The sequence below is a fragment of the Triturus cristatus genome, chromosome 9, assembly GCF_964204655.1.
Source record: "Triturus cristatus chromosome 9, aTriCri1.1, whole genome shotgun sequence".
In the NCBI taxonomy this organism is placed as follows: Eukaryota; Metazoa; Chordata; class Amphibia; order Caudata; family Salamandridae; genus Triturus; species Triturus cristatus.
This window is the reverse complement of record NC_140592.1, coordinates 1,267,287,220-1,267,314,312: the sequence shown is the minus strand read 5'-3', so window position 1 is coordinate 1,267,314,312 and position 27,093 is coordinate 1,267,287,220. Positions and strand designations below refer to the sequence as shown.

The 27,093-nt window shown below is 52.5% G+C and overlaps 1 protein-coding gene across 1 annotated transcript in view; it reads right to left on the bottom strand.

The window, feature by feature from the left end:
• The window catches only part of NPAS3 (neuronal PAS domain protein 3), a 1,680,342-nt gene extending 1,654,910 nt beyond the window's left edge, over positions 1 to 25,432 (bottom strand). Inside the window, exon 1 of the mRNA XM_085627416.1 lies at positions 25,215 to 25,432. Coding sequence (XP_085483542.1) covers positions 25,215 to 25,282 — 68 coding nt within the window. The 5' untranslated portion in view covers positions 25,283 to 25,432. The remainder of the gene's footprint in view (positions 1 to 25,214) is intronic.
• Positions 25,433 to 27,093: the final 1,661 nt, after the last annotated feature.

Here is a 27,093-nt window from a genome sequence, read left to right as displayed (position 1 = left end):
CTAGCTGGTGCAAGTGCCTGCCACCCTACCCAGCTAGTGAGAGTGTCTACCACCCTACCAAGCTGGTGCAAGTGCCTTCCACCCTACCCAGCTAGTGAGAGTGTCTACCACCCTACCCAGCTAGTGAATGTGTCTACCACCCTACCCAGCTGGTGCAAGCACTTACCACCCTACCCAGCTAGTGAGAGTGTCTACCACCCTACCCAGCTGGTGCAAGCGCCTACCACTACCCAGCTAGTGAAAGTGTCTACCACCCTACCCATCTAGTGAGAGTGTCTACCACCCTAACCAGCTGGTGCAAGCACCTACCACCCTACCCAGCTGGTGCAAGTGTCTTCCACCCTACCCAGCTAGTGAGAGTGTCTACCACCCTACCTAGCTGGTGCAAGTGCCTGCCACCCTACCCAGCTAGTGAGAGTGTCTACCACCCTACCAAGCTGGTGCAAGTGCCTTCCACCCTACCCAGCTAGTGAGAGTGTCTACCACCCTACCCAGCTAGTGAATGTGTCTACCACCCTACCCAGCTGGTGCAAGCACTTACCACCCTACCCAGCTAGTGAGAGTGTCTACCACCCTACCCAGCTGGTGCAAGCGCCTACCACTACCCAGCTAGTGAAAGTGTCTACCACCCTACCCATCTAGTGAGAGTGTCTACCACCCTAACCAGCTGGTGCAAGCACCTACCACCCTACCCAGCTGGTGCAAGTGCCTACCACCCTACCCAGCTAGTGTGAGTGTCTACCACCCTACCCAGCTAGTGCGAGTGGTGAGCATCCTGGTGAGTACACTCGCCAACTATCACAAACCACTAGTATCACTGTTGTTGACACCCCCCCACATGTCCATCTTGTCTCAAGCCTCACACCCCCTCCCATCAGAGAGTCCATGACAGAACGCCCACGCTGTCCCGGAGGCGGTGTGAAGGCTCAGAGGACACACAGTGCACCACGGTTTTCACAATCACATTAGAGATGTAACATCCGGTCAGGGCGGTTACTTTAAAATGAGCAGGACTTCACCACCTTAAAACTGTACCACAGTGAAACATCACAACAGATGACACACATCAGACGTAAGATTTCCAACGGGATCACACGTTTCATCTCCAAAACCGACGCTAAAGGGTTCACAAACCCCCCTTGCACGGGGTGGTAAGGGCGGCGCTGAATTCAGTGCATCAATATTCTCACATCTGTAGTAAAGGTGGAAAGTCCTGTCAGAGCCATTAGTCTTTGCCACACAGTAACAAATAAAGGTTTGATTAAAGTAAACATATATTAACAACTCCAGATCGAATCCAATCCCTGTGCAGTTCACATCTCCATGTTCACAAATTACACGGAAACTTCTCTCTCATTGGAAACAATGGGAGTCTACGGAGGGGCGGGGGGTGGGGGGCAGCCTAGGGCAGTTCTGGAGCTGTCCGGGCGTAGGTACCAGCAGTGAGCCCCCTCTGCTCCTCTCAAAGCTCTTAGACACTCATGAGACGATTCACAAAACTAACTTACACTTTTGAGAAAGTTTCCTACTATTCAGAAATCACAAACTGCACTTTTATAGTAACTTACACTTTTGTAGCAAAATCAGTCCTACACAAGTCCAACCACTTACTGCAACACCCTCCTATACATAATAGTGGAGGTAGGGACCCACTACGGAAGTGTGTGTTTCTACGAGAGTGTAAGTTACCACAAATGTGCAGTCTGCAAATATCAAAAAGTAGTGAACAGCTGTAGTACTACAAACATACTACAAAGTACAGTTTCTGAACAGCACTTTGTGGTAACTTTTGTAGTGCTGCTGTAGAACATTCAAAACATACTACAAAGTGCAGTTTGTGAATAGCACTATAAAAGACATGACAAAGTGCTGTTTGTAAATATCACTACAAAAGACATGACAAAGTGCCGTTTGTGAATAGCACTACAAAAGACATGACAAAGTGCCGTTTGTGAATAACGCTACAAAAGACATGACAAAGTGCCGTTTGTAAATATCACTACAAAAGACATGACAAAGTGCAGTTTGTGAATAGCACTACAAAAGACATGACAAAGTGCCGTTTGTAAATAGCACTACAAAAGACATGACAAAGTGCCGTTTGTGAATAGCACTACAAAAGATATGACAAAGTGCCTTTTGTGAATAGCACTACAAAAGACATGACAAAGTGCCGTTTGTAAATATCACTACAAAAGACATGACAAAGTGCCGTTTGTGAATAGCACTACAAAAGACATGGCAAAGTGCTGTTTGTAAATATCGCTACAAAAGACATGACAAAGTGCCGTTTGTGAATAACACTACAAAAGACATGACAAAGTGCCATTTGTGAATAGCACTACAAAAGACATGACAAAGTGCCGTTTGTAAATATCACTACAAAAGACATGAGAGAGTGCAGTTTGTGAATAGCACTACAAAAGCCATGACAAAGTGCCGTTTGTAAATATCACTACAAAAGACATGACAAAGTGCCGTTTGTGAATAGCACTACAAAAGACATGGCAAAGTGCTGTTTGTAAATATCGCTACAAAAGACATGACAAAGTGCCGTTTGTGAATAACACTACAAAAGACATGACAAAGTGCCATTTGTGAATAGCACTACAAAAGACATGACGAAGTGCCGTTTGTAAATATCACTACAAAAGACATGAGAGAGTGCAGTTTGTGAATAGCACTACAAAAGCCATGACAAAGTGCCGTTTGTAAATATCACTACAAAAGACATGACAAAGTGCCGTTTGTGAATATCACTACAAAAGACATGAGAGAGTGTAGTTTGTGAATAGCCACCGGTAGTGAGTTTGTAGCGCTGCTGTAGTACTACAAAATATAGTACAAAGTGCAGTGTGTGAATCTGATGCTCAGTCCCACTGCAGAAAGCCCTGGGGCACCTCCTTAGACTCCTGTGTTCAATGACTGCAGCGCAGCTGCTGAGCTGTCCATGGTGCTGAAACTCCATAGGATAACACAGGCCCATTGTTTGCTATGGGAGAGGCTTGAGATCGGAAGGCTTCACAAAGGTAAACTGAGATGACAGTCTAACTTTATGAGTTTCGATATCGACAAAGGGCATTTGTGAGTAGTAAAGTTAGACGTTTGCCTCAAATAAAGGCCAGTTTTGGTCTTAAGTTTAACTGAGACCAAAACTGAGACAAACGTCTAACTTTACCACTCGTAAATGCCCTTTGTGAATACCGAAAGTCGTAAAGTTAGACGTTTATCTCAGTTCACCTTTGTGAATCGGACCCAGTGTGTTTTTCACCACAGGCGTGTGAGCAGCACGGTGATCGTGAGCATCATTAATGGTGTGGTCACCATTTGCAAGACATTATTCAGACTTTTATTTGATATATTTTCTTGCTATGTCAACTAAAGTGCAGATTCTTGTAGAGTCCAAGCTCTCGCGGAGCGCGCCATCTTTGCTAGGGTTGTGACAGCTGTGTTACACACTGCATCTGCGCACAAGGCTCCCGCCGCCTCTCAATGTGTGAACCTTCCCTGCTCGAGGGGGCACGAGGCTTTGGAAGCCCAGCTGTCCCTCACAGGCGGGGTCAGTTGTGAGCACACGTGGGACGTGATCACTAACGGTGTATTCTACGTGCAAACTGCACGTCCGATACTACCACTCGGAGTGCAGGGATGACGCAGCGTGCCTTGCACTCAGCGCTGTCTTACAGTGAGCTCTGCCTTTTACTGTGTAGATCTGTTTATGGTGTTAGATAATGTCTCGTTCTTTTCACTAAGTGACCACCGCGGCTGCGCACTCTGTTGTTGTGAGTGGACACCCGTGTCACGCTATAGGTGGCCTCTGCCTTCACACGGCGCTGGTTGTACGTCACAATATAGTTTGCACAAGTATCATCTGAAGGAACATTAGTGCACAAAAGGGATGTCCCATTGTCCGCGGATTTTCTGTTCTTAGCTCTAATGGGTGATATATGTGAACTATATGTAGCACCTAATATTTCTAGGTTCATGGTTACAATATCTGATCTCTACCCCAGAAGGGAGCGTCCTGCTCACAGGAAGCACGCTCAGTTTCACCCCAAGGGCTGCTGAGGGGTCCTGACAACGTCACAGATGTGGGGAAAAGTCTGACAGTGAAAGGGGGCAGGGGAGAGGAGTATTCGTGCCCCTTTTATCCGAAGTATGGCCGGGGGTTGTTTAAAAAACACAAAGCTAGTGTCAATTAGTTTCACAGTGTTTTGTCCCACCCCACCCCTTCCTGTGGGTATCACCCAGCCCCCCCCCCCCAAGGAGTTGTGAAGCTTCCACGAGGACCCTCCAAGATCAAAGGATTGTGTTCATCTACTACGTCTGCTGACGTCACAGTGGGTCATAGAAACTGGCGGATGTTACAAAGAGGATCATGTGTTCACAGCCAATAGGATTCCGAGCTGCGATTTGCACCCACTTCCGTGGAACACGGCCTATTGTTCACAGGGAAACATAAAATATGGAGAATATTTCACAAGTCGGTGTGAAACACGGCTTCCATCATGATGACGACGCCCGAGCGGGCCGCCCAGCTCTGGCCGCCCATTGGTTGAGCCCCGTTCACTAGTGACAGAAACAAAGGCTGGGCATCGGATGACGCCCGTGTTCAGTGAACCCTTTAGACAACCTGGGCTTCGACAACCTCTCCCTTCCAGGGGGGTCCGTGTTTAGCAAAGGGAAGGTCGTTTCTTCCAAGACTCTACACTCATAACCCCACATTTAAGTATTTTCTCAGCTTTTTCCTACTCACAAACAGTATAATTTGGTATTTCAAGCGAACAGCCCCAACGTTAACATGTAATGCAAAACATTCTTAACATGCTGCATGTAATATGGCCCTACATTGCAATCTTGGGGTTCTGGTGAATTATGCAAACTGTATGGCAATTATGACGCCAACTCAACCCCTCTGGCAGGAGAACATCTCATGATATAGGAAGGGGGGGGTCAGTGAGGAGTAAAGATCTCTGCAGATGTGTTGAGTGCAGGAGGCAGCCACCAGTGCTGAGTGTTAGGGGGGCCATGAAGCATGAAACCTGAAGTGGGCCCGGCTGCCCCCCCACCCCCACCGGGGGTAATAAAGGCGTGTTGTGCTGAGTGCATCTGCATATGTGGGTTCTGTCATGTTGCATTTTCCATTAGCGAATGTTAAGAATGAAGGGGCCCCCCAAAACTCAACTGCCCCAACCCCCCCCCCCCCCCTTGATATAAAGCATATAAACGCAGACTGGTGACTGGGGGCAGCTATTTACTTGTGTAAAGTGAGTGTCACATGGGCTCTGCCCGGCAGGGGGAAGTCTGCTCTCACAAGAGTTGGGCTGGGCCAATGACAGGCGCGCTTCACTGCGCACCGCAGCGAAAAACAATTCAATGTATATTCATCGGCGCACTTTAAAAAAATACACCCATCCTGGGCCACACGTGTTTTCATGGGGATAATATGTAACACGCATTGATATAAAATGTATATTTTATGTTACACAGGAGGCCATGCAATCCTTCAGTGTCCCTGGCGAGGCCATGACTGTGGGGAGGTGGAATCTGACGGCATGGTTACCCCCACTTGTTTCCTGGTGTTTTGCTGGTTTTTGATTTAGTCTGGCTGGGATCCTGCTAATCAGGACCCCAGTCTATCTGCTTTCTCCTCTAAATTGGTTGTGGATGTACTTTAGGTACACCCCAGATTGGATTCCGGGATACCCTTATAAGTCCCTAGTATATGGTATACTATGTACCCAGCGCAGAGGTACCCCAGAGGCCTCCCAGGGGCTGCAGCATGTATTATGTCAACCCTGAGAGACCACTCAAACTGACACCACAGGTCTGCTACAGCAGCCTGTGTAAGGTGGTGCATGCCCCCCTTACTGAGATATAGGTTCATTATCTATTCTAAATCACTGCACATATAAACCTATCGGTCACCCCTATGGCAGGCCTTGTCAATCCTGAAGGCAGGGTGCTGGGTTTTATGTGAGAGGGTGCCCTCTGCAGTCTTCGGAATTTATTCTCCGGGGTTGTCTGTGATGCACCCAACCATATATATTTAGAGTCCATTATAACCTCGCGGTAAATGCTAACTTTAAAACGGCTGCTTAGAAACATGTCGTATTTGGTGTCAAAGACCTTGGAATCATACCTCCCCACCAGTAACTGGCAGGGGCGGTATGATTCCACCCTTCTAGAGGGACTTATGTGAAACACCAGTCTACCCGGTACCAGCTTTCTCGACCTGGGCATCACAAAATGGATGCTGCCAGCCACAGACACGAGTCTGCCCTCCTGCTGCTGAGACAAGCTCGGGCAGAGGAAGGCCTGACAATAGGTTTCCTGTCACAGGGAGGTGTGACCACCTCCCAGACATGATTTAGTGTATTGGGGCCGGGTGGGTGCACTCTGAGAGTGCTTTGATGTCTGGACTGGGGGCACATTTGGTGTCCCTGTGCATAGTCCAGCTCAAACCAGTGGCAGGATCCATTTCCTCCTGCTCTGGCACAAAACTGGACAAAGGACATGGGTGTAGCCACCCTTCTGTCCTACCCCTCCCCTCGGAGGGTCCCCAGAGTTAGTCCAACCCCTTCCCTGGGTACAAAGTAGGAACCCTGACTACAGGACTTTGGATTTTACCTGGACTAAACTCTGCAAGCAGAAACCAAGTACTTCGATGGTCTACACTTCGCTGGACGACAGAAGAATCTCCCATGGAGTAAAGGAGTTACTCCCCTGTAGCAGCAGGCACCTAAACACATCTGACCGGTGTGCATCTCCCGAGCTCCTGAGGACTCAGAAGATTTCTGCAACACAGGAGGAGGGTTCCCGAGCGTCTCTGAGGTCGATCTGCTCTCTCAGCAATCCTGAGACCAGTATCCCTTGTGGGGACCGTGCAACCCGAACCCCTATGCACCGTGTACTTTTGCAGCACCATATGCTTTTTGGCAATCCCTGAGGCTGTGCTTTGGACTACTTGTATTCCCAACCCCAAGCAGTATTTCCACTGAAGATCTCCGCTCTCCACTCCTCAAGTGCTCTGTGGGCTGGTGCTTTGTGATTCCGCTCGAGGTCCCTTCGTGATCCCTGGTCCGTTGGCCTGTGGGTCCTGGCGAGGGTCACTTTGAATTTCCTAGGGCTTCCCTGGTTGCTCCATATGTGCCCTGACTCCCCATAGCTTGGACAGTCTCCTGAACCTTGCTGGTCCACACCGTAGCCTGTTTCCTCTGACCGCATGGGTTGCCTTTGCCAAGGCTTGTTGGTGTTCAATCTGGAAACTGACTCCTCAGCACTCAACATCGTTCGTGGGACAGCTCACCTCTGGACTTTGGTCGTCGTCGATGTCTCCTGGTCCCTGTGGCTGCAGAGTCAAGCATCCTATCGTCACACCTGAAGCACCCAACATCGGTGGGCATTCGTCTATCGAGCCCCTGGTCACCCTGAAGTGACCCAGACTCTGTCCCCTCTGCTTTCAGGTTCTTGTCACCTCGGATCCAGGCTTGGATTCCACCGGACACTTTTCATCTTCCCAGCAGCAGCACTTCTTTGCATCACGCCATTGAAAACGACGAGGGTTTTCGACACCACTTGACCCCTATGCACCCAGCTCCTCTGGGATAGGTAACACGGGTACCTCGGTACTCACAAGGGTGCTGGCCTTAGAACCTTCTATGTTCCAAAGGGTTTGCTTGAAGTCCTCTCCAAAGTGTCCTTAAACTGTAATTTTCCAACCGCGACTTTCTCATAGCGTTGTACGGAGCACGCGTCTGTGTCCCACACTGCACCCGTCCTCCGTGGGTCCCCTGTGTCACTCCTGTGGGTGGGTCCTTGGGGTCTCAGCGATTCTACGTGCTCCAGGCACTGTGGCTATTGAAGTCGTGGTTGTTATACCACTTTCTTAGTATATGGTTCGGTCTCCCCCTGGAGCCCGCTGTGTATTGTGCTATTTACTGACGTTCTCTTGATTAAATATTGTGTGCGTTATGTTCTTATCTCGTCTGGAGATTAGTAGAGAGTGTTTAGTAATAAATACATATTTTTCATAATAACACTGGGGCCCACTTTAATTAGTGGAGAGCATATACCAGGCCAACTTCTCACAGTGACCCCACGGGGTCCGACATAAACATGTGCAGAGAGGCAGGTTCAAGACACAGGACCCCACAGTCAGGCAGCATTAAGCTGCCCCCCTCACTGAAAAACAAATACAGAGGCAGCACTGGCGCACCTGACATAGACGCCCCCACACCCCAAAAACACAGAGGCGGTACAGGTGGGCATGACATAAACACACTCAGTGCACAAAAACTCAGAGACAGCACAGGGGCACATGGCATAAACACAGTCAGGCATACAGACAGACACACACACTGGCACACAGACATACGCACACTGACAGACCACAGTGGCACAGCTGAGCACAAATACGTACATATATAGACAACCACACAGGAAGACACATACACAAACGCACACACAGATGGGCACACAGGCAGACACAATCAAGGCGAACAAACTGAACGAGGCACTCACAGAGATGGGCACACAGGCAGACGCAACGGAGGCAGACACACTGATGAAGACACACACGGATGGGCACACAGGCAGGCGCAATGAAGGCAGACACACTGATAGAGACACACAGAGATGGGCACACAGGCAGGCGCAATGAAGGCAGACACACTGATAGAGACACACAGAGATGGGCACACAGGCAGGCGCAATGAAGGCAGACACACTGATGGAGACACACACGGATGGGCACACAGGCAGGCGCAATGAAGGCAGACACATGGATAGAGACACACAGAGATGAGCACACAGGCAGACGCAATGAAGGCAGACACATGGATAGTCACACACAGAGAGACACACAGGCAGGCGCAACGGAGGCAGGCACACTGATGGAGACACACAAGGAAGGCAGACACACTGATAGAGACACACAGAGATGGGCACACAGGCAGGCACAACTGAGGCAGACACATGGATAGAGACACACAGAGATGGGCACACAGGCAGACGCAATGAAGGCAGTCACACTGATAGAGACACACAAGGAAGGCAGACACACTGATGGAGACACACAGAGATGGGCACACAGGCAGACGCAACGGAGGCAGGCACACTGATGGAGACACACAAGGAAGGCAGACACACTGATAGAGACACACAAGGAAGGCAGACACACTGATGGAGACACACAGAGATGGGCACACAGGCAGACGCAACGGAGGCAGACACACTGATGGAGACACACAGAGATGGGCACACAGGCAGACGCAACGGAGGCAGACACACTGATGGAGACACACAGAGATGAGCACACAGGCAGACGCAACGGAGGCAGACACACTGATAGAGACCCACAAGGAAGGTGGACACACTGATAAAGACACACAGGGATGGGCACACAGGCAGACGCAACGGAGGCAGACACACTGATAGAGACACACAGAGATGAGCACACAGGCAGACGCAATGAAGGCAGACACATGGATAGTCACACACAGAGAGACACACAGGCAGACACAATGAAGGCAGACACACTGATAGAGACACACACACACAGACACAAGGACGGGGAACCCACTGATAGAGACACACAGAGATGAGCACACAGGCAGACGCAATGAAGGCAGACACATGGATAGAGACACACAAGGAAGGCAGACACACTGATGGAGACACACAGAGATGGGCACACAGGCAGGCGCAACGGAGGCAGACACACTGATGGAGACACACAGAGATGAGCACACAGGCAGACGCAACGGAGGCAGACACACTGATAGAGACACACAGAGATGGCCACACAGGCAGGCGCAATGAAGGCAGACACATGGATAGTCACACACAGAGAGACACACAGGCAGACACAATGAAGGCAGACACACTAATAGAGTTACACTCTATAAGCATTGGCAGCATAGTAGTGGGGGCAGAAAGACTGGGGTCAACTGGCAGTTTCCCGTATTTGGGAGTGGTCTTTGCTGCGAACAACTCCTGGAGTGGGCATATTGCCCACGCCAGGAGTAAGTTCTCAAAGTCCATTAATTCCATTTTGAGCCTCCCCCGCCCAAAATTGACCGGGGCATTGCCTGCTATCTTAAAAATATACAAAACTCAATGCGTCCCGGTTGCTACTTATGGTGCTGAGGTTTGGGGCATTGCCAGTTGCTCTGATATAACTACCGAGGAACACAGATTTTGTAGGAAACTTCTCTGTGTTCCCATTACTTCCCCACATTTTATATGCCATAGGGAATTGGGATTGCATTTTATAGGGGATTTTATTCGTGCCCGTCCAGCCCTCTTTTGGCTGTCGATCTGGAAAAATCCCGCCGCTAAACTGACTAGGGATATCATTGAGGATTGTCTCCGCTGCGATAGGGGCATGACCATTCCCTGGCTATCAGGGGTGCATAGTATTCTTCACAGCGTGAACCTCGAAGACATTTTCTTGAAACCCTCTACCACTAAGCACCCCACCAAATGTGAACTCAAAAAAGCACTTTACATGTTATTTGATGCCGAAAGGGTAGCAAGGGAGTCCTTGAAATCTAGTGTTTCTGGTTACTTAGCCTGTAATTTTATAATGTATCCCACACCCAGATATTTATCTCTTCCATTGAGCCATTGGGAGCGAGGCCTTATATTTCGCCTTAGGGCAGGCACCATTAAACATGCACTTAGCTTCCCTTTATGGAACTTTAATGACCAAACAGTTGAGCCATGCCCTTGTGACTCCCAGAGTAGGCAAACAACTCTACATTTTTTATTCTTTTGTAAATTTTATATGAAGTATATTAAATGGTTTTTAACTCCGTATTTTAAAAAATCAAAACCAATTAGCCTGGAACTTGCATTTTCAATGATTTGGTCCCTGGATGATGATGAACTTGTCTTTCGTGTGAGCTCTTTTTTAAAAACTGCGGTTCGTGCCCGGTCTACAATGTCTTAAAGTTTAGACGGACTATCCCCCATGTGTAAACAGTATTTTATCTTATTGTATGATTTTATAATTGTTTCTTTTGCACTTTTATGGATTGTCAATAATCCGAATAAAGTTTTCATTGATTGATTGATTGATTGAGTTACACTCAGAGAGACACACACACAGGCAGACACAATGAAGGCAGCCACACTGATAAAGACACACGGATGGCGCACAGACACAATGAAGGCGGACACACTGATAGAGAGACACACACACACAGACACACAGGCAGACACAATGAAGGCGGACACACATAGAGAGACACACAGAAATGGGCACACCGACATACAATGAGAGGCAGATGGGTACTCAGACATGCGCACTGTAGGAAGCTGGGTGCCCGGTGGGCGAATCCTTCCACCGCCGTGCACAGCTAGCGCCTAGAAGGCAAACCCTGCCTCCCTGAGACAGCCTCGTCTACCCCTTAGTGACGCAGGACGAAGACGGAGGCGACTTCAGAGAATGTGTGGTAAGGTTCACAGAACCAGCACAACACGTGCATCCCGAAACCACCCAGCAAAGCTCCCAGACCACTGGAGACAAATAAAAACCATGTCAGAGGCACAGATACAGACGCACAGACAGGCACATAGACAATAACACACACACGAATACACACACTCACACAAAGATGCCCACAATGACAGAGAAACATATGGATGGACACAGCACACAACTATAGACGGGAAGAGACGTACACACAATGACGCACACGGATACAAACACACATGACAGACTGTGCACACAGTGAGAGACACACGGTAAAGACGTGCACAAGCGCACACAGACATTCACACCCTGACAAAGAGACACACGGGCACAGGCGCACAAACCCACACACTGCCATTCGTCTATAGCGTGGATAAAACAACATTTCTAGCCTGACCGAGGATGTCTGCATGTTGTGGTGTGTATTGGAGTGTGGTGGGTGTGGCAGGGGGTATCTAATAACCCCCTCCCCCCACCCCCAAGCCTATCCAGCCAGGACGTGTAATCTCCTGGCGGGCTGGTGATGCGCCCTCGCAGCGCGCGCCTTGTTGACAGTCCGTTGCCTTGGAAATATTTCATTATTTCAGATTTCTCCATGTGCGAGTCCCGGCCTTGGGAGGAAGGCCGTCCGGGCACATTCCCCCATTATCATTTGGGCGATCTTCAGAGCCATTTATATCAAAAGCGGCGCTAGGCGGCGGCGGCGCCATTCATCACCACCGGAGTCTTTAAACTTATACTGCGGAGGGATGCTAAGGTGATGAGGGGGCTTCTAGGCGCCCGGCCTGTGCTTGAAAACACACCCCTGCATCTTATACTGAGGAGAGATGCTAAGGTGATGAGGGGGCTTCTAGGCGCCCGGCCTGTGCTTGAAAACACCCCTGCATCTTATACTGAGGAGAGATGATAAGGTGATGAGGGGGCTTCTAGGCGCCCGGCCTGTGCTTGAAAACACATCCCTGCGCCTTATACTGCGGAGAGATGCTAAGGTGATGAGGGGGCTTCTAGGCGCCCGGCCTGTGCTTGAAAACACATCCCTGCGCCTTATACTGCGGAGAGATGCTAAGGTGATGCTACATAGAAGTGTGAGGGCTTCTAGGTGCACGGGCTGTCCTCTGAAACACATTGCTCTGTACCTTACACTGCGGAGAGATGCTAAGGTGATTACGGGGCTTATAGGCGCCTGGACTGTGCTTGAAAACACCTCGGCACCTTATACTGCGGAGAGATGCTAAGGTGATGACGGGGCTTCTAGGCGGCTGGACTGTGCTTGAAAACACACCCCTGCATCTTATTCTGCGGAGAGATGCTAAGGTGATGATGGGGCTTCTAGGCGCCTGGACTGTGCTTGAAAACACACCCCTGCATCTTATACTGTGGAGAGATGCTAAGGTGATGATGGGGCTTCTAGGCGCCTGGACTGTGCTTGAAAACACCCCTGCATCTTATACTGCGGAGAGATACTAAGGAGGAGTGTGGGGGCTTCTTGGCGCCAGGCTGTGATCCGAAACACCTCGCTCTGCACCTTATACTGGGAGGGCGGGGGGGGGCGCTAAGGAGGAGTGTGGGGGCTTCTAGGCGCCCGGCCTGAGCTTGGAAACACCTCGCTCTGCACCTTACACTACGGGAGATGTGAAAGAGGAGTGTGGGACTTCTAGGCGCTTGGATTGTGATCTGGAACACCCGCTGATCCACCAACAGCAATCTGCCCCTTTGCATTCTATGTCGTCACTAAAAGAGACAGTTCCAAACAGGACTTGAAAAACACTTGGAGAAGTGAGCTCTCATTTTTTTTTTTTTTTATGTTTTTAGTTTATTTTAAGCAGTATTTCGCGCCCTTTCGGACCTAGCGCGACCCCCAGCGATGGGGCACAATCGCCCCACACCCCAAAGAGGACGCCTCAGGACAGACTGGGCGATGTCGCGACAAGAACACAGGGACCAGAGATGTGCGGTTACTTCGTGGGAGGCGGCCGGGAACCCCGAGATTATTCATGAGTCAACCTCTGTTTAACGCTAATAATCAATCAATGTATCGGCTGCCGCTGCGCTTTTCGCTCCGGTCACGGTCGCCACCGGGGCCACAACACCAGGCCGCATTATTGCCTCTTCCATTATTGATTCTGTAAAGTAAATATTAGACGACGCCCTCGCTCTGGGGAAGCGAGCGGCACCCGGCACCCCTCACCCGGCTCCGTGTTAGCTCATTCTGCACCCCAAAGAAAAGCCACTGAGGCGGGTTCTGCAGGAGCACGGCGTGCATGCCCAGGAGTACACATGGCGCACATACATGTTTGCACAATCTGTAAACAAACGGACGTTGCAGACCTTTAAATGACTTTCGACACTTTATGATATTTCACCCCCCTCATCATCACACATTACCCTATCCCATGAACACGTCACACCATAGAAACAGGATTTCCGGCTTCGAGGCTGCAAATCCGCACTCTCCACCCCAAGCCTTTCGTGCAAGGAGTACAGGGCACTTGTAAAACTGCACACCGGAGGGAGTCCTCACACGACCAAACACATTACAACTAATGTCCAAAAACAGCAACTTCAACCCCTCCCCCAAAGAGCAGTGCGGTTCAATGAAATGATGTCACTTCCGCTGTGCGAGTGGTGCATTCAAATAACACTGGAGTCAGTCTCCGCCTCTTCAAAAGGCAGCGTTTACATACATGTACAACACATCAGACATCACAGCAAAGGAGTGCAGGGGCCCCCTTCACTTTCATTCCCGGGGGCCATCCCGGAGGACACTCGAGTCCCCTTTAACACCATCCCCAGCGGAATCGAACAGGCAGAGGCGATTAAAGGTCAATCATTTACCGATATCTTCGCATTCATTGAATGAGAGTCGACTGCGCAGTGTCATGTGCCTCGTCCCTCGAGTGGCGCCCAAGAGCACACGGCGCGCTTTGATTTACTGTGCGCCGCTGTCGGATGCGGCCTGGTGATAAAGAGGCGGCTGGTGAACAGGCTCTCCCACTGGAAATTAATTCTTTCTCCCGATGTCTATCTCAGAGAGGCCCCAAAAGGCACGAGTGTGCTTCCTGCTCGAGAGAGGCCGACGGTATTGTCGAAAGACCGACTCGGATTACTGAACTAAAGGCCCTGGAAAGGGGGGAGGGGGCACAGGAGGGTGCCTGCTAGGTGGACGTAGTGTCTGCAGGAAGAAACGACGAGTCTGCGAGGGGAAAGGAGGTGTGTGCGAGGGGATGAGATGTATCTGCGAGCAGAAGGGGGTGTCTGCAAGGCGGAGGTGTGGTCTGTAGGAAGACACGAGGTGTCTAAAAAGAGAAAGGAGGTGTCTCAGAAGAGAAGAGAGGTGTCTCGGAGAAGTGATGTGCCTGTGAAGGGAAGGGAGATGTCTGTGAAGGGAAGGGAGATGTCTGTGAAGAGAAGAGAGATGTCTGTGAAGAGAAGGGAGGTGTCTGGCAGGAGAATGGGGTGTCTGAAAGGCGAAGGGGGGTGTCTGTGAGGTGAAGGGAGGTGTCTGGCAGGAGAATGGGGTGTCTGAAAGGCGAAGGGGGTGTCTATGAGGAGAAGGGAGGTGTCTGGCAGGAGAATGGGGTGTCTGAAAGGCGAAGGGGGGTGTCTGTGAGGAGAAGGGAGGTGTCTGGCAGGAGAATGGGGTGTCTGAAAGGCGAAGGGGGGTGTCTATGAGGAGAAGGGAGGTGTCTGGCAGGAGAATGGGGTGTCTGAAAGGCGAAGGGGGTGTCTGTGAGGAGAAGGGAGGTGTCTGGGGGGAGGTGGAAGGTGTCTGCGGAAATAATGGGGTGTCTGCAAGAAGAAAGGAGGTGTCTGAGAAGAAAATATATGTGTCCACAACTCGCTGTTTACAAATAAGCAAAACCTATTAAACTGCCACCCGGAACTGGCAGAGTGGTGCCCGCAGCAGGTGTGAGGTCCCTGCCATTCACGGCCTGCTTCACACGTGCACATAGATCTGATTACATGTGAACACATGCACTGCACACTGGCAGGACCCAAGGTACAGAAGCCTGGCTTCCATTGGTGCAACAGGTGCAGCGGCACCGGTGCCCTGATGCCTGAGGGGGCACTGAATCCAGATGACGGCTGCCTTTTATAATTCAAACCGTAGCCGGATCAATGTAGGCTCGAAACACACGTGTCCAAGAAACGGAAATAGCAATGTATTGTCCCACAAAGGACACGAAACATCCAGCAGACGGTGCCCCCCCCTTCGGCCCCACTACACAGAACGCGGAGCCAGTCCTGCTTTGGCCGGGGCAGCCCACTCTCAACATCCCCAACCTCAAAGGCGCTGCTCGGGGGTACATGTGAGGATCGCTCCAAGGCCATCCATGAACCTGCCCCAGCCTCCAGGAGGGGCAACGTCCACCCCCGCCTTTATGCCCTGACTCCACCCCCCCCCCTTACCGCCCTCCCCTATTCCTTAACACCCCCTGATTCCAGGCACAGGTGTTGTTCCTTGCTGTGCAGGGCGGCGTGACACCATACCCGCTCCCGAGGACGGGGCAAAAAGAGCAGGGGGTGGAAGGAAAGGGTGGGGCAAGAGCCAGGGATGGGTCAGGGCGCCTCGACGTGCCAAGAAGTACTGTGCATGGAACAGGGGGAGCTGCAGGGTACGGGAGTAGGTCTGGTAGCAGGGAACGGAAAAGGGAGCAGTGACGTAAACAGGGTATAAAGGGTGCAGGGTGCGGAAGTACGCTGTGATAGCAGAGAGCATGGGACAGACGAAGTAAGCAGGGTATATAAAGCAGGGTGCATGGGGGCTTCAGGGCACGGGAGCACGGTCTGACAGCAGGGACAATGGGGCAAAGGAAGTAAGCAGGGTATACAGCAGGGTGCAGGGGGGGTTGCAGGGGTCAGGAGTACGGCCAGGGAGCATGGAACAAAGAAAGTAAGCAGGGTATAAAACAGGCTGCAGGGCACGGGACAACGGTCTGATAGCAGGGCAAGGAGGAAGGAGCAGGGAAGCGAGCAGGGGTATAACGCCGGGTGAAGGGGGGTTGCAATGTACAGGAGCACGGTCTGACAGCAGGGAGCAAGGAACAAAGGAAGTAAGCAGGGTATAAGCAGGGGGCTGCAGGGCCCAGGACTATGGTCTGACAGCAGGGAGCATGGAACAAAGGAAGTAAGCAGGGTATAAGCAGGGTGCAGAGGGCTGCAGGGCCCAGGACTACGGTCTGACAGCAGGGAGCATGGAACAAAGGAAGTAAGCAGGGTATAAGCAGGGGGCTGCTGCATTGAAAACGGCATCTTGCACAGTACGAGCTGTCGTTTTCTGCCGCTCGAGTAGATTTTTACTCGAGCAGCAGCTTTAACAATGCGACTGATAGTTTCTCATCACGAGCGGTTGCGAGCATACGTGACCACTCGCAATGAGAAACCTGACCTCCCCGAGTTGAGAATCTCGCTGGGAGGTTTATTTTCCACGCTCGCGATCGCCAACTTGATGTTGCTGATCGCGAACGAGGAAAAAGTCTCGCCGGGATGTCCTTTTGCTCGCTCGTGGTCGTCAACTTGACGTTGAGGACCGCGAGCGAGCAAAAAATGCCAACTACGCTACGCAATTTTGCACTGTGCTACGTGCAATTAGTGTAGCGCGAAGTAGCACTAACTACGCAAACTTCGCGAGCGTAGCGTAGTTGTCCGCTCAGGGTTAGTGTTGACTAGGGGTGGGAGGGACTTGCGGAGTTTTACTCCACAGAGTTTTGTGATCGCCTGAATTAAGAATTCTCAGCGGAAGGCAGTTTAACGCTTCATTTTTTCACTCACGCTCTCCAGCTTACGTTGGCAAGCACTGCACAAGAAAAAACTCTGCAACGCATTGGTTGGCAGAATTTTTTCGGAAACGACGCACTCCAAGCAGGGCACGGAGTGGGAAAAATTCTGCAGAACACTGACGGAGGAGCAGAGTGTACCAGCTGTAACTGGTCTGACACGGTTCTTGGTAAAGTTTATTTTTTGGCACTGGAAAATGAGTGTCAAAGCCAACTTAAACTCACTGTGAACTGGTATCTGGAAAGAGGGCTGACTAGTGGAAGGCGAGGACTTTGATGTCAACTCCAAGGTCTGAAGTGGTAGCTGAGAGGGGTGAGGGTCTCCTGGCTCAGAAGGTGATAGAATTATGTCTGCTTTGGAGACAGAGACTGACACACAGGCAGGAACTCTAGAGATGCACAGTGGTGTGAGAAGATGCCGCACTGGGTACCCGGCATCCTCCAAAGCTCCTGTGGCACCCACCCACAGCCGGCTCAGGAGCTGCTTCTCCGCAGCCTTGAGACTGTGCTTGCTTGTCTAGGCGCTAGATTTGCAGTGGTGTACCCGGCTTCCTCCATCTGTCAGAGGAGCTGCGTCTCTGCAGCCTCGAGAGGCTGTGCTTGCCTGTCTAGGCGCTAGATTTGTACAGTACTGAGAGAGGTAGCCTCACTGGGCACCCGGCTTGCTCCTGTGCCATCCCCCCACCCACCCACATCCGGCTGTCAGAGGAGCTGCGTCTCTGCAGCCTTGAGACTGCGCTTGCCTGTCTAGGCGCTAGATTTGTACAGTACTGAGAGAGGTAGCCTCACTGGGCACCCGTCTTGCTCCTGTGCCATCCACCCACCCACATCCGGCTGTCAGAGGAGCTGCGTCTCTGCAGCCTCGAGAGGCTGTGCTTGCCTGTCTAGGCGCTAGATTTGCACAGTACTGAGAGAGGTAGCCTCACTGGGCACCCGGCTTGCTCCTGTGCCTTTATCCACCCACATCCGGCTGTCAGGGGAGCTGCTCCTCTTCGGCCCTGCTTGGCGCTGGCCTGGGCTCTACCTCCAGTGATCCATCAGCACCGGTCTCACCAGGCCTGGACCGTCTGCAGATGGCCTCTCCCCCCTGCATCCCGCGCGCCAAAGAAACGAGATTGTTTCGCCATTACTGATTGGAGCAGAACCTCGCAAAGCCCTCCCCAGAACTGATGATGTCATGACACCCCGCCCTATCCCCCCGCCCCCATCAAGGGCACTTCTCATTCTGCGTTCCTCAAACAAGGCAGCAGAAGTGTCTGAGAACGGTCCTACCCTGCATCCGAGCCCCCCCCCCCCCCCTCAACACTTCCTCCCTGTCTGCCCGGCCCTGAAGGGGCCTTGGGGGTCCCACCTCAGACCCCGTGCCAAGTGTCCTGGTCAGTGGGGACACAATAAGATCTTGGGAGAAGGGGGGCGGGCCTCGCCGAACTGACGAGATGCAGAGTAAAGAGGCAAGGTGCAGGGCAAGGTGCAGGGTGTGAGAATAGAAGAGATCCAAGGGAGAGGCAAGATGCAGGGAGAGGCACATGTGTGGGAGTAGAAGAGATGCAGGGTAAAGAGGGAAGATGCAGGGTAAGGTACAAGGGGTAGGAGTGGAAAAGATGCAGGGTAAAGAGGGAAGATGCAGGGTAAGGCACAAGGGGTGGGAGTAGGAGAGGCAGGAGGCAAGATGCAGGGCAGGGGGTGGGAGTAGAAGAGATGCACGGAAAAGAGGCAAGATGCAGGGAGAGGCAAATGTGTCAGAGTAGAAGAGATTCAGGGTAAAGAGGCAAGATGCAGGTGAGGGTACAAGGGGTGAGAGTAGAAGAGATGCAGGGTAAAGAGGCAAGATGCAGGGGGACGTACAAGGGGTGGGAATAGAAGAGATGCAGGGTAAAGAGGCAAGATGCAGGGCAAGGTGCAGGGGGTTGGAGTAGAAGAGATGAACGGTAAAGAGGCAAGATGCAGGGTAAGGTACAAGGGGTGGGAGTAGAGGAGATGCACGGTAAAGAGGCAAGATGTAGGGAGAGACCTATGTGTGGGAGTAGAAGAGATGCAGGGTAAAGAGGCAAAATGAAGGGGAAGCTACAAGGGGTGGGAGAGGAGGAAGTGCACGGTAAAGAGGCAAGATGCAGGGAGAGACATAGGTGTGGGAGTAGAAGAAATGCAGGGTAAAGAGGCAAGATGTAGGGTAGGGGGTGGGAGCAGAAAAGATGTACGGAAAAGTGGCAAGATGCAGGGAGAGGGATATGTGTGGGAGTAGAAGAGATGCAGGGTAAAGAGGCAAGGTGCAGGGTAAGGTACACGGAGTGGGAGTAGAAGAGATGCAGGGTGAAGAGGCAAGATGCAGGGGAAGGTACAAGAGGTGGGAGTAGAGCAGATGCACGGTAAAGAGGCAAGATTCAGGGAGAGACATATTTGTGGGAGTAGAAGAAATGCAGGGTAAAGAGGCAAGATGTAGGGTAGGGGTGGGAGTAGAAAAGATGCACAGAAAAGAGGCGAGATACAGGGAGAGGCATATGTGTGGGAGTAGAAGTAATGCAGGGTAAAGAGGCAAGATGCAGGGGAAACCACAAGGGGTGGTAGAGGAGGAGATGCACGGTAAAGAGGAAAGATGCAGGGAGAGACATAGGTGTGGGAGTAGAAGAGATGTAGGGTAAAGAGGCAAAGTGCAGGGAAAGGTACAAGGGGTGGGAGTAGCAGAAATGCAGGGCAAAGAGGCAAGATGTAGGGTAGGGGGTGGGAGTAGAAAAGATGTAGGGAAAAGAGGCAAGATGCAGTGAGAGGCATATGTGTGGGAGTGGAAGAGATGCAGGGTAAAGAGGCAAGGTGCAGGGTAAGGTGCAGGGTGTGAGAATAGAAGAGATCCAAGGTAGAGGCAAGATGCAGAGAGAGGCACATGTGTGGGAGTAAAAGAGATGCAGGGTAAAGAGGGAAGATGCAGGGTAAGGTACAAGGGGTGGGAGTAGAAGAGATGCAGGGTAAAGAAACAAGATGCAGTGCAGGGTGTGGGAATAGAAGAGATCCAAGGTAGAGGCAAGGTGCAGGAAGACGCACATGTGTGGGAGTAGGAGAGATGCAGGATAAGGTACAAGGGGTAGGAGTGGAAAAGATGCAAGGTAAAGAGGGAAGATGCAGGGTAAGGTACAAGGGGTCGGAGTGGAAAAGATGCAGGGTAAAGAGGGAAGATGCAGGGTAAGGCACAAGGGGTGGGAGTAGGAGAGGCAGGAGGCAAGATGCAGGGCAGGGGGTGGGAGTAGAAGAGATGCACGGAAAAGAGGCAAGATGCAGGGAGAGGCAAATGTGTCAGAGTAGAAGAGATTCAGGGTGAAGTGGCAAGATGCAGGGGAGGATACAAGGGGTGGGAGTAGAAGAGATGCAGGGTAAAGAGGCAAGATGCAGGGGAACGTACAAGGGGTGGGAATAGAAGAGATGCAGGGTAAAGAGGCAAGATGCAGGGCAAGGTGCAGGGGGTTGGAGTAGAAGAGATGCATGGTAAAGAGGCAAGATGCAGGGTAAGGTACAAGGGGTGGGAGTAGAGGAGATGCACGGTAAAGAGGCAAGATTCAGGGAGAGACATATTTGTGGGATTAGGAGAGATGCAGGGTAAAGAGGCAAGATGCAGGGGAAGGTACAAGGGGTGGGAGTAGAAGAAATGCAGGGTAAAGAGGCAAGATGTAGGGTAGGGGGTGGGAGTAGAAAAGATGCACAGAAAAGAGGCAAGATACAGGGAGAGGCATATGTGTGGGAGTAGAAGTAATGCAGGGTAAAGAGGCAAGATGCAGGGGAAACTACAAGGGGTGGTAGAGGAGGAGATGCACAGTAAAGAGGCAAGATGCAGGGAGAGACATAGGTGTGGGAGTAGAAGAGATGCAGGGTAAAGAGGCAAAGTGCAGGGAAAGGTACACAAGGGGTGGGAGTAGAAGAAATGTAGGGCAAAGAGGCAAGATGTAGGGTAGAGGGTGGGAGTAGAAAAGATGTAGGGAAAAGAGGCAAGATGCAGTGAGAGGCATATGTGTGGGAGTGGTAGAGATGCAGAGTAAAGAGGCAAGATGCAGGGCAAGGTGCAGGGTGTGAGAATAGAAGAGATCCAAGGTAGAGGCAAGATGCAGGGAGAGGCACATGTGTGGGAGTAAAAGAGATGCAGGGTAAAGAGGGAAGATGCAGGGTAAGGTACAAGGGGTGAGAGTAGAAGAGATGCAGGGTAAAGAAACAAGATGCAGTGCAGGGTGTGGGAATAGAAGAGATCCAAGGTAGAGGCAAGGTGCAGGAAAACGCACATGTGTGGGAGTAGAAGAGATGCAGGGTAAGGTACAAGGGGTAGGAGTGGAAAAGACGCAGGGTAAAGAGGGAAGATGCAGGGTAAGGTAAACGGGGTAGGAGTGGAAAAGATGCAGGGTAAAGAGGGAAGATGGGGCACAAGGGGTGGGAGTAGGAGAGGCAGGAGGCAAGATGCAGGGCAGGGGGTGGGGTGGGAGTAGAAGAGATGCACGGAAAAGAGGCAAGATGCAGGGAGAGGCAAATGTGTCTGAGTAGAAGAGATACAGGGTAAAGAGGCAATATGCAGGGAAGGGTACAAGGGGTGGGAGTAGAAGAGATGCAGGGTAAAGAGGCAAGATGCAGGGGAACGTACAAGGGGGGGAATAGAAGAGATGCAGGGTAAAGAGGCAAGATGCAGGGCAAGGTGCAGGGGGTTGGAGTAGAAGAGATGCACAGTAAAGAGGCAAGATGCAGGGTAAGGTACAAGGGGTGGGAGTAGAGGAGATGCACGGTAAAGAGGCAAGATGTACGGAGAGACCTATATGTGGGAGTAGAAGAGATGCAGGGTAAAGAGGCAAGATGAAGGGGAAGCTACAAGGGGTGGGAGTAGAAGAAATGCAGAGTAAAGAGGCAAGATGTAGGGTAGGGGGTGGGAGTAGAAAAGATGTACGGAAAAGAGGCAATATGCAGGGAGAGGGATATGTGTGGAAGTGGAAGAGATGCAGGGTAAAAAGGCAAGTTGCAGGGTAAGGTACACAGAGTGGGAGTAGAAGAGATGCAGGGTGAAGAGGCAAGATGCAGGGGGTTGTACAAGGGGTGGGAGTTGGGGAGATGCATGGTAAAGAGGCAAGATGCAGGGAGAGACATATGTGTGGGAGTAGAGCAGTAAAGAGGCAAGATGCAGGGGAAGCTTCAAGGGGTGGTAGAGGAGGAGATGCACGGTAAAGAGGCAAGATGCAGGGAGAGACATAGGTGTGGGAGTAGAAGAGATGCAGGGTAAAGAGGCAAAATGCAGGGAAAGGTACAAGGGGTGGGAGTAGAAGAAATGCAGGGCAAAGAGGCAAGATGTAGGGTAGGGGGTGGGAGTAGAAAAGATGTACGGAAAAGAGGCAAGATGCAGGGAGAGGGATATGTGTGGAAGTAGAAGAGATGCAGGGTAAAGAGGCAAGGTGCAGGGTAAGCTACAAGGGGTGGTAGAGGAGGAGATGCACGGTAAACAGGCAAGATGCAGGGAGAGACATAGGTGTGGGAGTAGAAGAGATGCAGGGTAAAGAGGCAAAGTGCAGGGAAAGGTACAAGGGGTGGGAGTAGAAGAGATGCAGGGTAAAGAGGCAAGATGCAGGGGAAGGTACAAGGGGTGGGAGTAGAGGAGATACACGGTAAAGAGGCAAGATGCAGGGAGGGACATGTGTGGGAGTAGAGCAGATGCACGGTAAAGAGTCAAGATACAGGGAGAGACATATGTGTGGGAGTAGAAGAGATGCAGGGTAAAGAGGCAAGATGCAGGAAGAGACACATGTGTGGGAGTAGGAGAGATGCAGGGTAAAGAGGCAAGATGCAGGGGAGGGTACAAGGGGTGGGAGTAGAAGAGATGCAGGGTAAAGATGCAAGATGCAGGGGAAGGTACAAGGTGTGGGAATAGACGAGATGCAGGGTAAAGAGGCAAGATGCAGGGCAAGAGGCAGGGGTTTGGTGTAGAAGAGATGCAAGATAAAGAGGCAAGATGCAGGGTAAGGTACAAGGGGTGGAAGTAGAGGAGATGCACGGTAAAGAGGCAAGATGTAGGGAGAGACCTATGTGTGGGAGTAGAAGAGATGCAGGGTAAAGAGGCAAGATGTAGGGAGAGACATAGGTGTGGGAGTAGAAGAGATGCAGGGTAAGGAGGCAAAATGCAGGGAAAGGTACAAGGGGTGGGAGTAGAAGAAATTGCAGGTAAAGAGGCAAGATGTAGGGTAGGGCGGTGGGAGAAGAAAAGATGTACGGAAAAGAGGCAAGATGCAGGGAGAAGCATATGTAAGAGATGCAGGGTGAAGAGGCAAGATGCAGGGGGTTGTACAAGGGGTGGGAGTAGAGGAGATGCACGGTAAAGAGGCAAGATGCAGGGAGAGACATATGTGTGGGAGTAGAGCAGTAAAGAGGCAAGATGCAGGGGAAGCTTCAAGGGGTGGTAGAGGAGGAGATGCACGGTAAAGAGGCAAGATGCAGGGAGAGACATAGGTGTGGGAGTAGAAGAGATGCAGGGTAAAGAGGCAAAATGCAGGGAAAGGTACAAGGGGTGGGAGTAGAAGAAATGCAGGGCAAAGAGGCAAGATGTAGGGTAGGGGGTGGGAGTAGAAAAGATGTACGGAAAAGAGACAAGATGCAGGGAGACGCATATATGTGGGACTAGAAGAGATGCAGGGTAAAGAGGCAAGGTGCAGGGAAAGGTACAAGGAGTGGGACTAGAAGAGATGCAGGGTAAAGAGGCAAGGTGCAGGGAAAGGTACAAGGAGTGGGAGTAACCGCTCCCTGCACATATCCTCTGCACCGCTCCCTGCTCTCAGGCCTGGCACCTATCCCATGGCACCTATCCTCTGCACCTAGGCCTGGCACCCACCCCCTGCACCTATCCTCTGCACCGGTGGGTGCCATCCCTGGGCACAAGGAGTGGTGCAGGGGATAGGTGCAGGGGTGGATGCCAGGCCTGAGCGCAGGGAGCGGTGCAGCGGATAGGTGCAGGATATGGGTGCCAGGCCTGGGCGCAGGGAGCGGTGCAGAGGATGGTTGCAGGGAGGAACGGTAGGTGCCAGGCCTGGGCGCAGGGAGTGGGTGCAAGGGTGGGTGCCAGGCCTGAACGCAGGAAGTGCTGCATAGACAGGAAGTAGGGGGCACAGTAAAAGTGTCAGTGCTGGGCGCAGGGAGCGGTGCAAAGGATAGGTGCAGGAGGATGGGTAGGTGCCAGGTCTGGGCGCAGGGAGCCGTGCAGAGGACGGGTGCGGGGGTGAGGGGGAGAGCTGTGCGCAGGGGTGCTGTGCTGGGTGCAGGGGGTGGCTTCTAGCCCAGGGCGCAGGGAGCCGTGCAGACGATAGGTGCCGGAGGGAGGGTAGGTGACAGCCCAGAGAGTAGAGGGAGCGATGCAGAGGACGGGTGCAGGAGGGATGGTAGGTGCCAGGTCTGGGCGCAGGGAGCGATGCAGAGGACGGGTGCAGGAGGGAGGGTGGGTGCCAGGCCTGGGCGCAGGGAGTTGGTGCAGAGAGGACGGGTGCAGGCCAGGAGGGAGGAAAGGTACCAGCCCAGGGCACAGGGTGCCGTGCAGGGGACGGGTGCAGGGAGGGAGGGTCGGTGCCAGCCCAGAGCGCAGGGAGCCGTGCAGGGGACGGGTGCAGGGAGGGAGGGTCGGTGCCGGCGCAGGGAGCGAAGCAGAGGACGGGTGCAGGAAGGAGGGTAGGTGCCAGGCCCGGGCGCAAGGAGTGGGTACAGAGCACCAGCGCCGGCTCAGGGAGCTGTGCAGAGGACGGGTGCCGGGCCCGCTGCGCCCCTCTCCCCAGGAGCCAGCTGCGGGTGCGCCGGACTGTACCAGGCCGGGCCTGGTGCTGTCTGGTGCGGATCCCCTGCGCCGCGCCCCCCTCCACCACCGCGGCGGGTCGGTGGCGGGTCCTGCGGCCGCCGCAGAGCCCAGGATGCGGATCCCAGCCCCCGCCTCCCCCATCGGTGCCCGCAGACCCCCGGCCCCCGCTCACCGCTCCCTCCGGGCCGGGTCCTGCGCCGGCTGCGGCTGCTGCTGGATGCCGGTCTTGGTGGGCGCCATCTTTCCGCTGCTGCCGGGCTCCGGCCGGGTCTAGGGGCGGCCAGGCCGGGCCAGGGTGGGCTGCCTGCCCCCGGGGGCCTCGGAGCGCTCTCCCCCGGACTCCAGAGCCATGTCCCACCGCCCGCCGCAGTGATCGGAGCCGCCGCTGCCCTCCCGAGCCAGGCGAGGGAGGAGGGAAGCTGGAGACGGCGAGGGGCGCACGGGGGTGCGGGGGCCGCCGCCGCTGCTGCCCTCCCCGATCCGGGCCTGGGCTGAGAGCGGAGTGCGGGAGGGGGCACGGGTGCGGGGCACCGCTGGGTGCAGATGTACGCCTGCGAATGACTGTGTGTGCTGTGGGGGGCCCCTGTGTGCACATCTGTAATGTACATATCTGTGTGTGCTGTGGGGGTGCCCCTGTGTGCACATCTGTACTGTACATATCTGTGTGTGCGGTGGGGGTGCCACTCTGTGCACATCTGTACTGTACATCATCTGTGTGTGCTGTGGGGGTACTCCTGTGTGCATATCTGTACTGTGAATACCTGTGGGTGCTGTGGGGGTACCCTGTGTGCACATGTGCACATTTGTACTATAAATATCCCTGTGTGCTGTGGGGGCACCGCTGGGTGCAGATGTACGCCTGTGGATATCTGTGCGTGCTGTGGGGGTGCACATCTGTACTGTACATCATCTGTGAGTGCTGTAGGGGTGCCCCTATGTGCACATCTATACTGTACATATCTGTTTATGTTGTTGGGGTGCCCCTGTGTGCACATCTGTACTGTACATCATCTGTGTGGGCTGTGGGGTGCCCCTGTGTGCATATCTGTACTGTGAATATCTATGTATATCTATGTGTGCTGAGGGGGTACCCCTGTGTGCAGATGTGCACATTTGTACTGTACATATCCCTGCGTGCTGTGGGGGCACCGCTGGGTGCAGATGTATGCCTTTGAATGTCTGTGTGTGCTGTGGGGCTGCCCCTATGTGCACATATGTACTGTACATATCTGTGTGTGCCCCTGTGTACACATCTGTACTGTACATATCTGTGTGTGCTGTGGGGATATCCCTGTGTGCAGATGTGCACATTTGTACTGTACATATCCCTGTGTGTTGTGGGGGCACCGCTGGGTGCAGATGTACGCCTGTAAATAACTGTGTATGCTGTGGGGGTGCCCCTGTGTGCACACCTGAACTGTACATCATCTCTGCGTGCTGTGTCGGTACCCTGTGTGCAGATGTACATGTCTGTACTGTTAATATCTGTGTGTGTTGCACCAGTACCCCTGTGTGCAGATGTGCACGTCTGCGCTGAAAATATCTGTGTGTGCTACACCAGAACCCCTGTGTGCAGATGTGCACGTCTGTACTGTAAATATTTGTGTGTGCTGCGCCGGTAAACCTGTGTGCAGATGTGCACGTCTGTACTGTAAATATCTGTGTGTGCTGCGCCGGTAACCTCGTGTGCAGATGTACATCTCTGTTTAACATCTTTCTGTGCTGTGTGTGTGTGTGTGGGGGGGGGGGGTTACCCATCTGTGCAGATGTGAACGTCAGTGAATATATGTTTGTGCTGTGGGGTGCCCCATGTGCAGATGTGCACATCTGAACTGTAAATATGTGTGTGGGCTGTGAGGGTACACCTGTGTGCAGAGGTACACATTTGTAATGTAAATATCTCTGTCTGCTGTGGGGGTACTCCTTTGTGCAGATGTGCACATCTGCTCTGTAAATATCTATGTGCTGTGAGGGTATCCGTGTGCAGATGTGCACATATGTACTGTAAATATCTGTGTGTGCTGTGAGGGTACCCATTTGCATATGTGCAC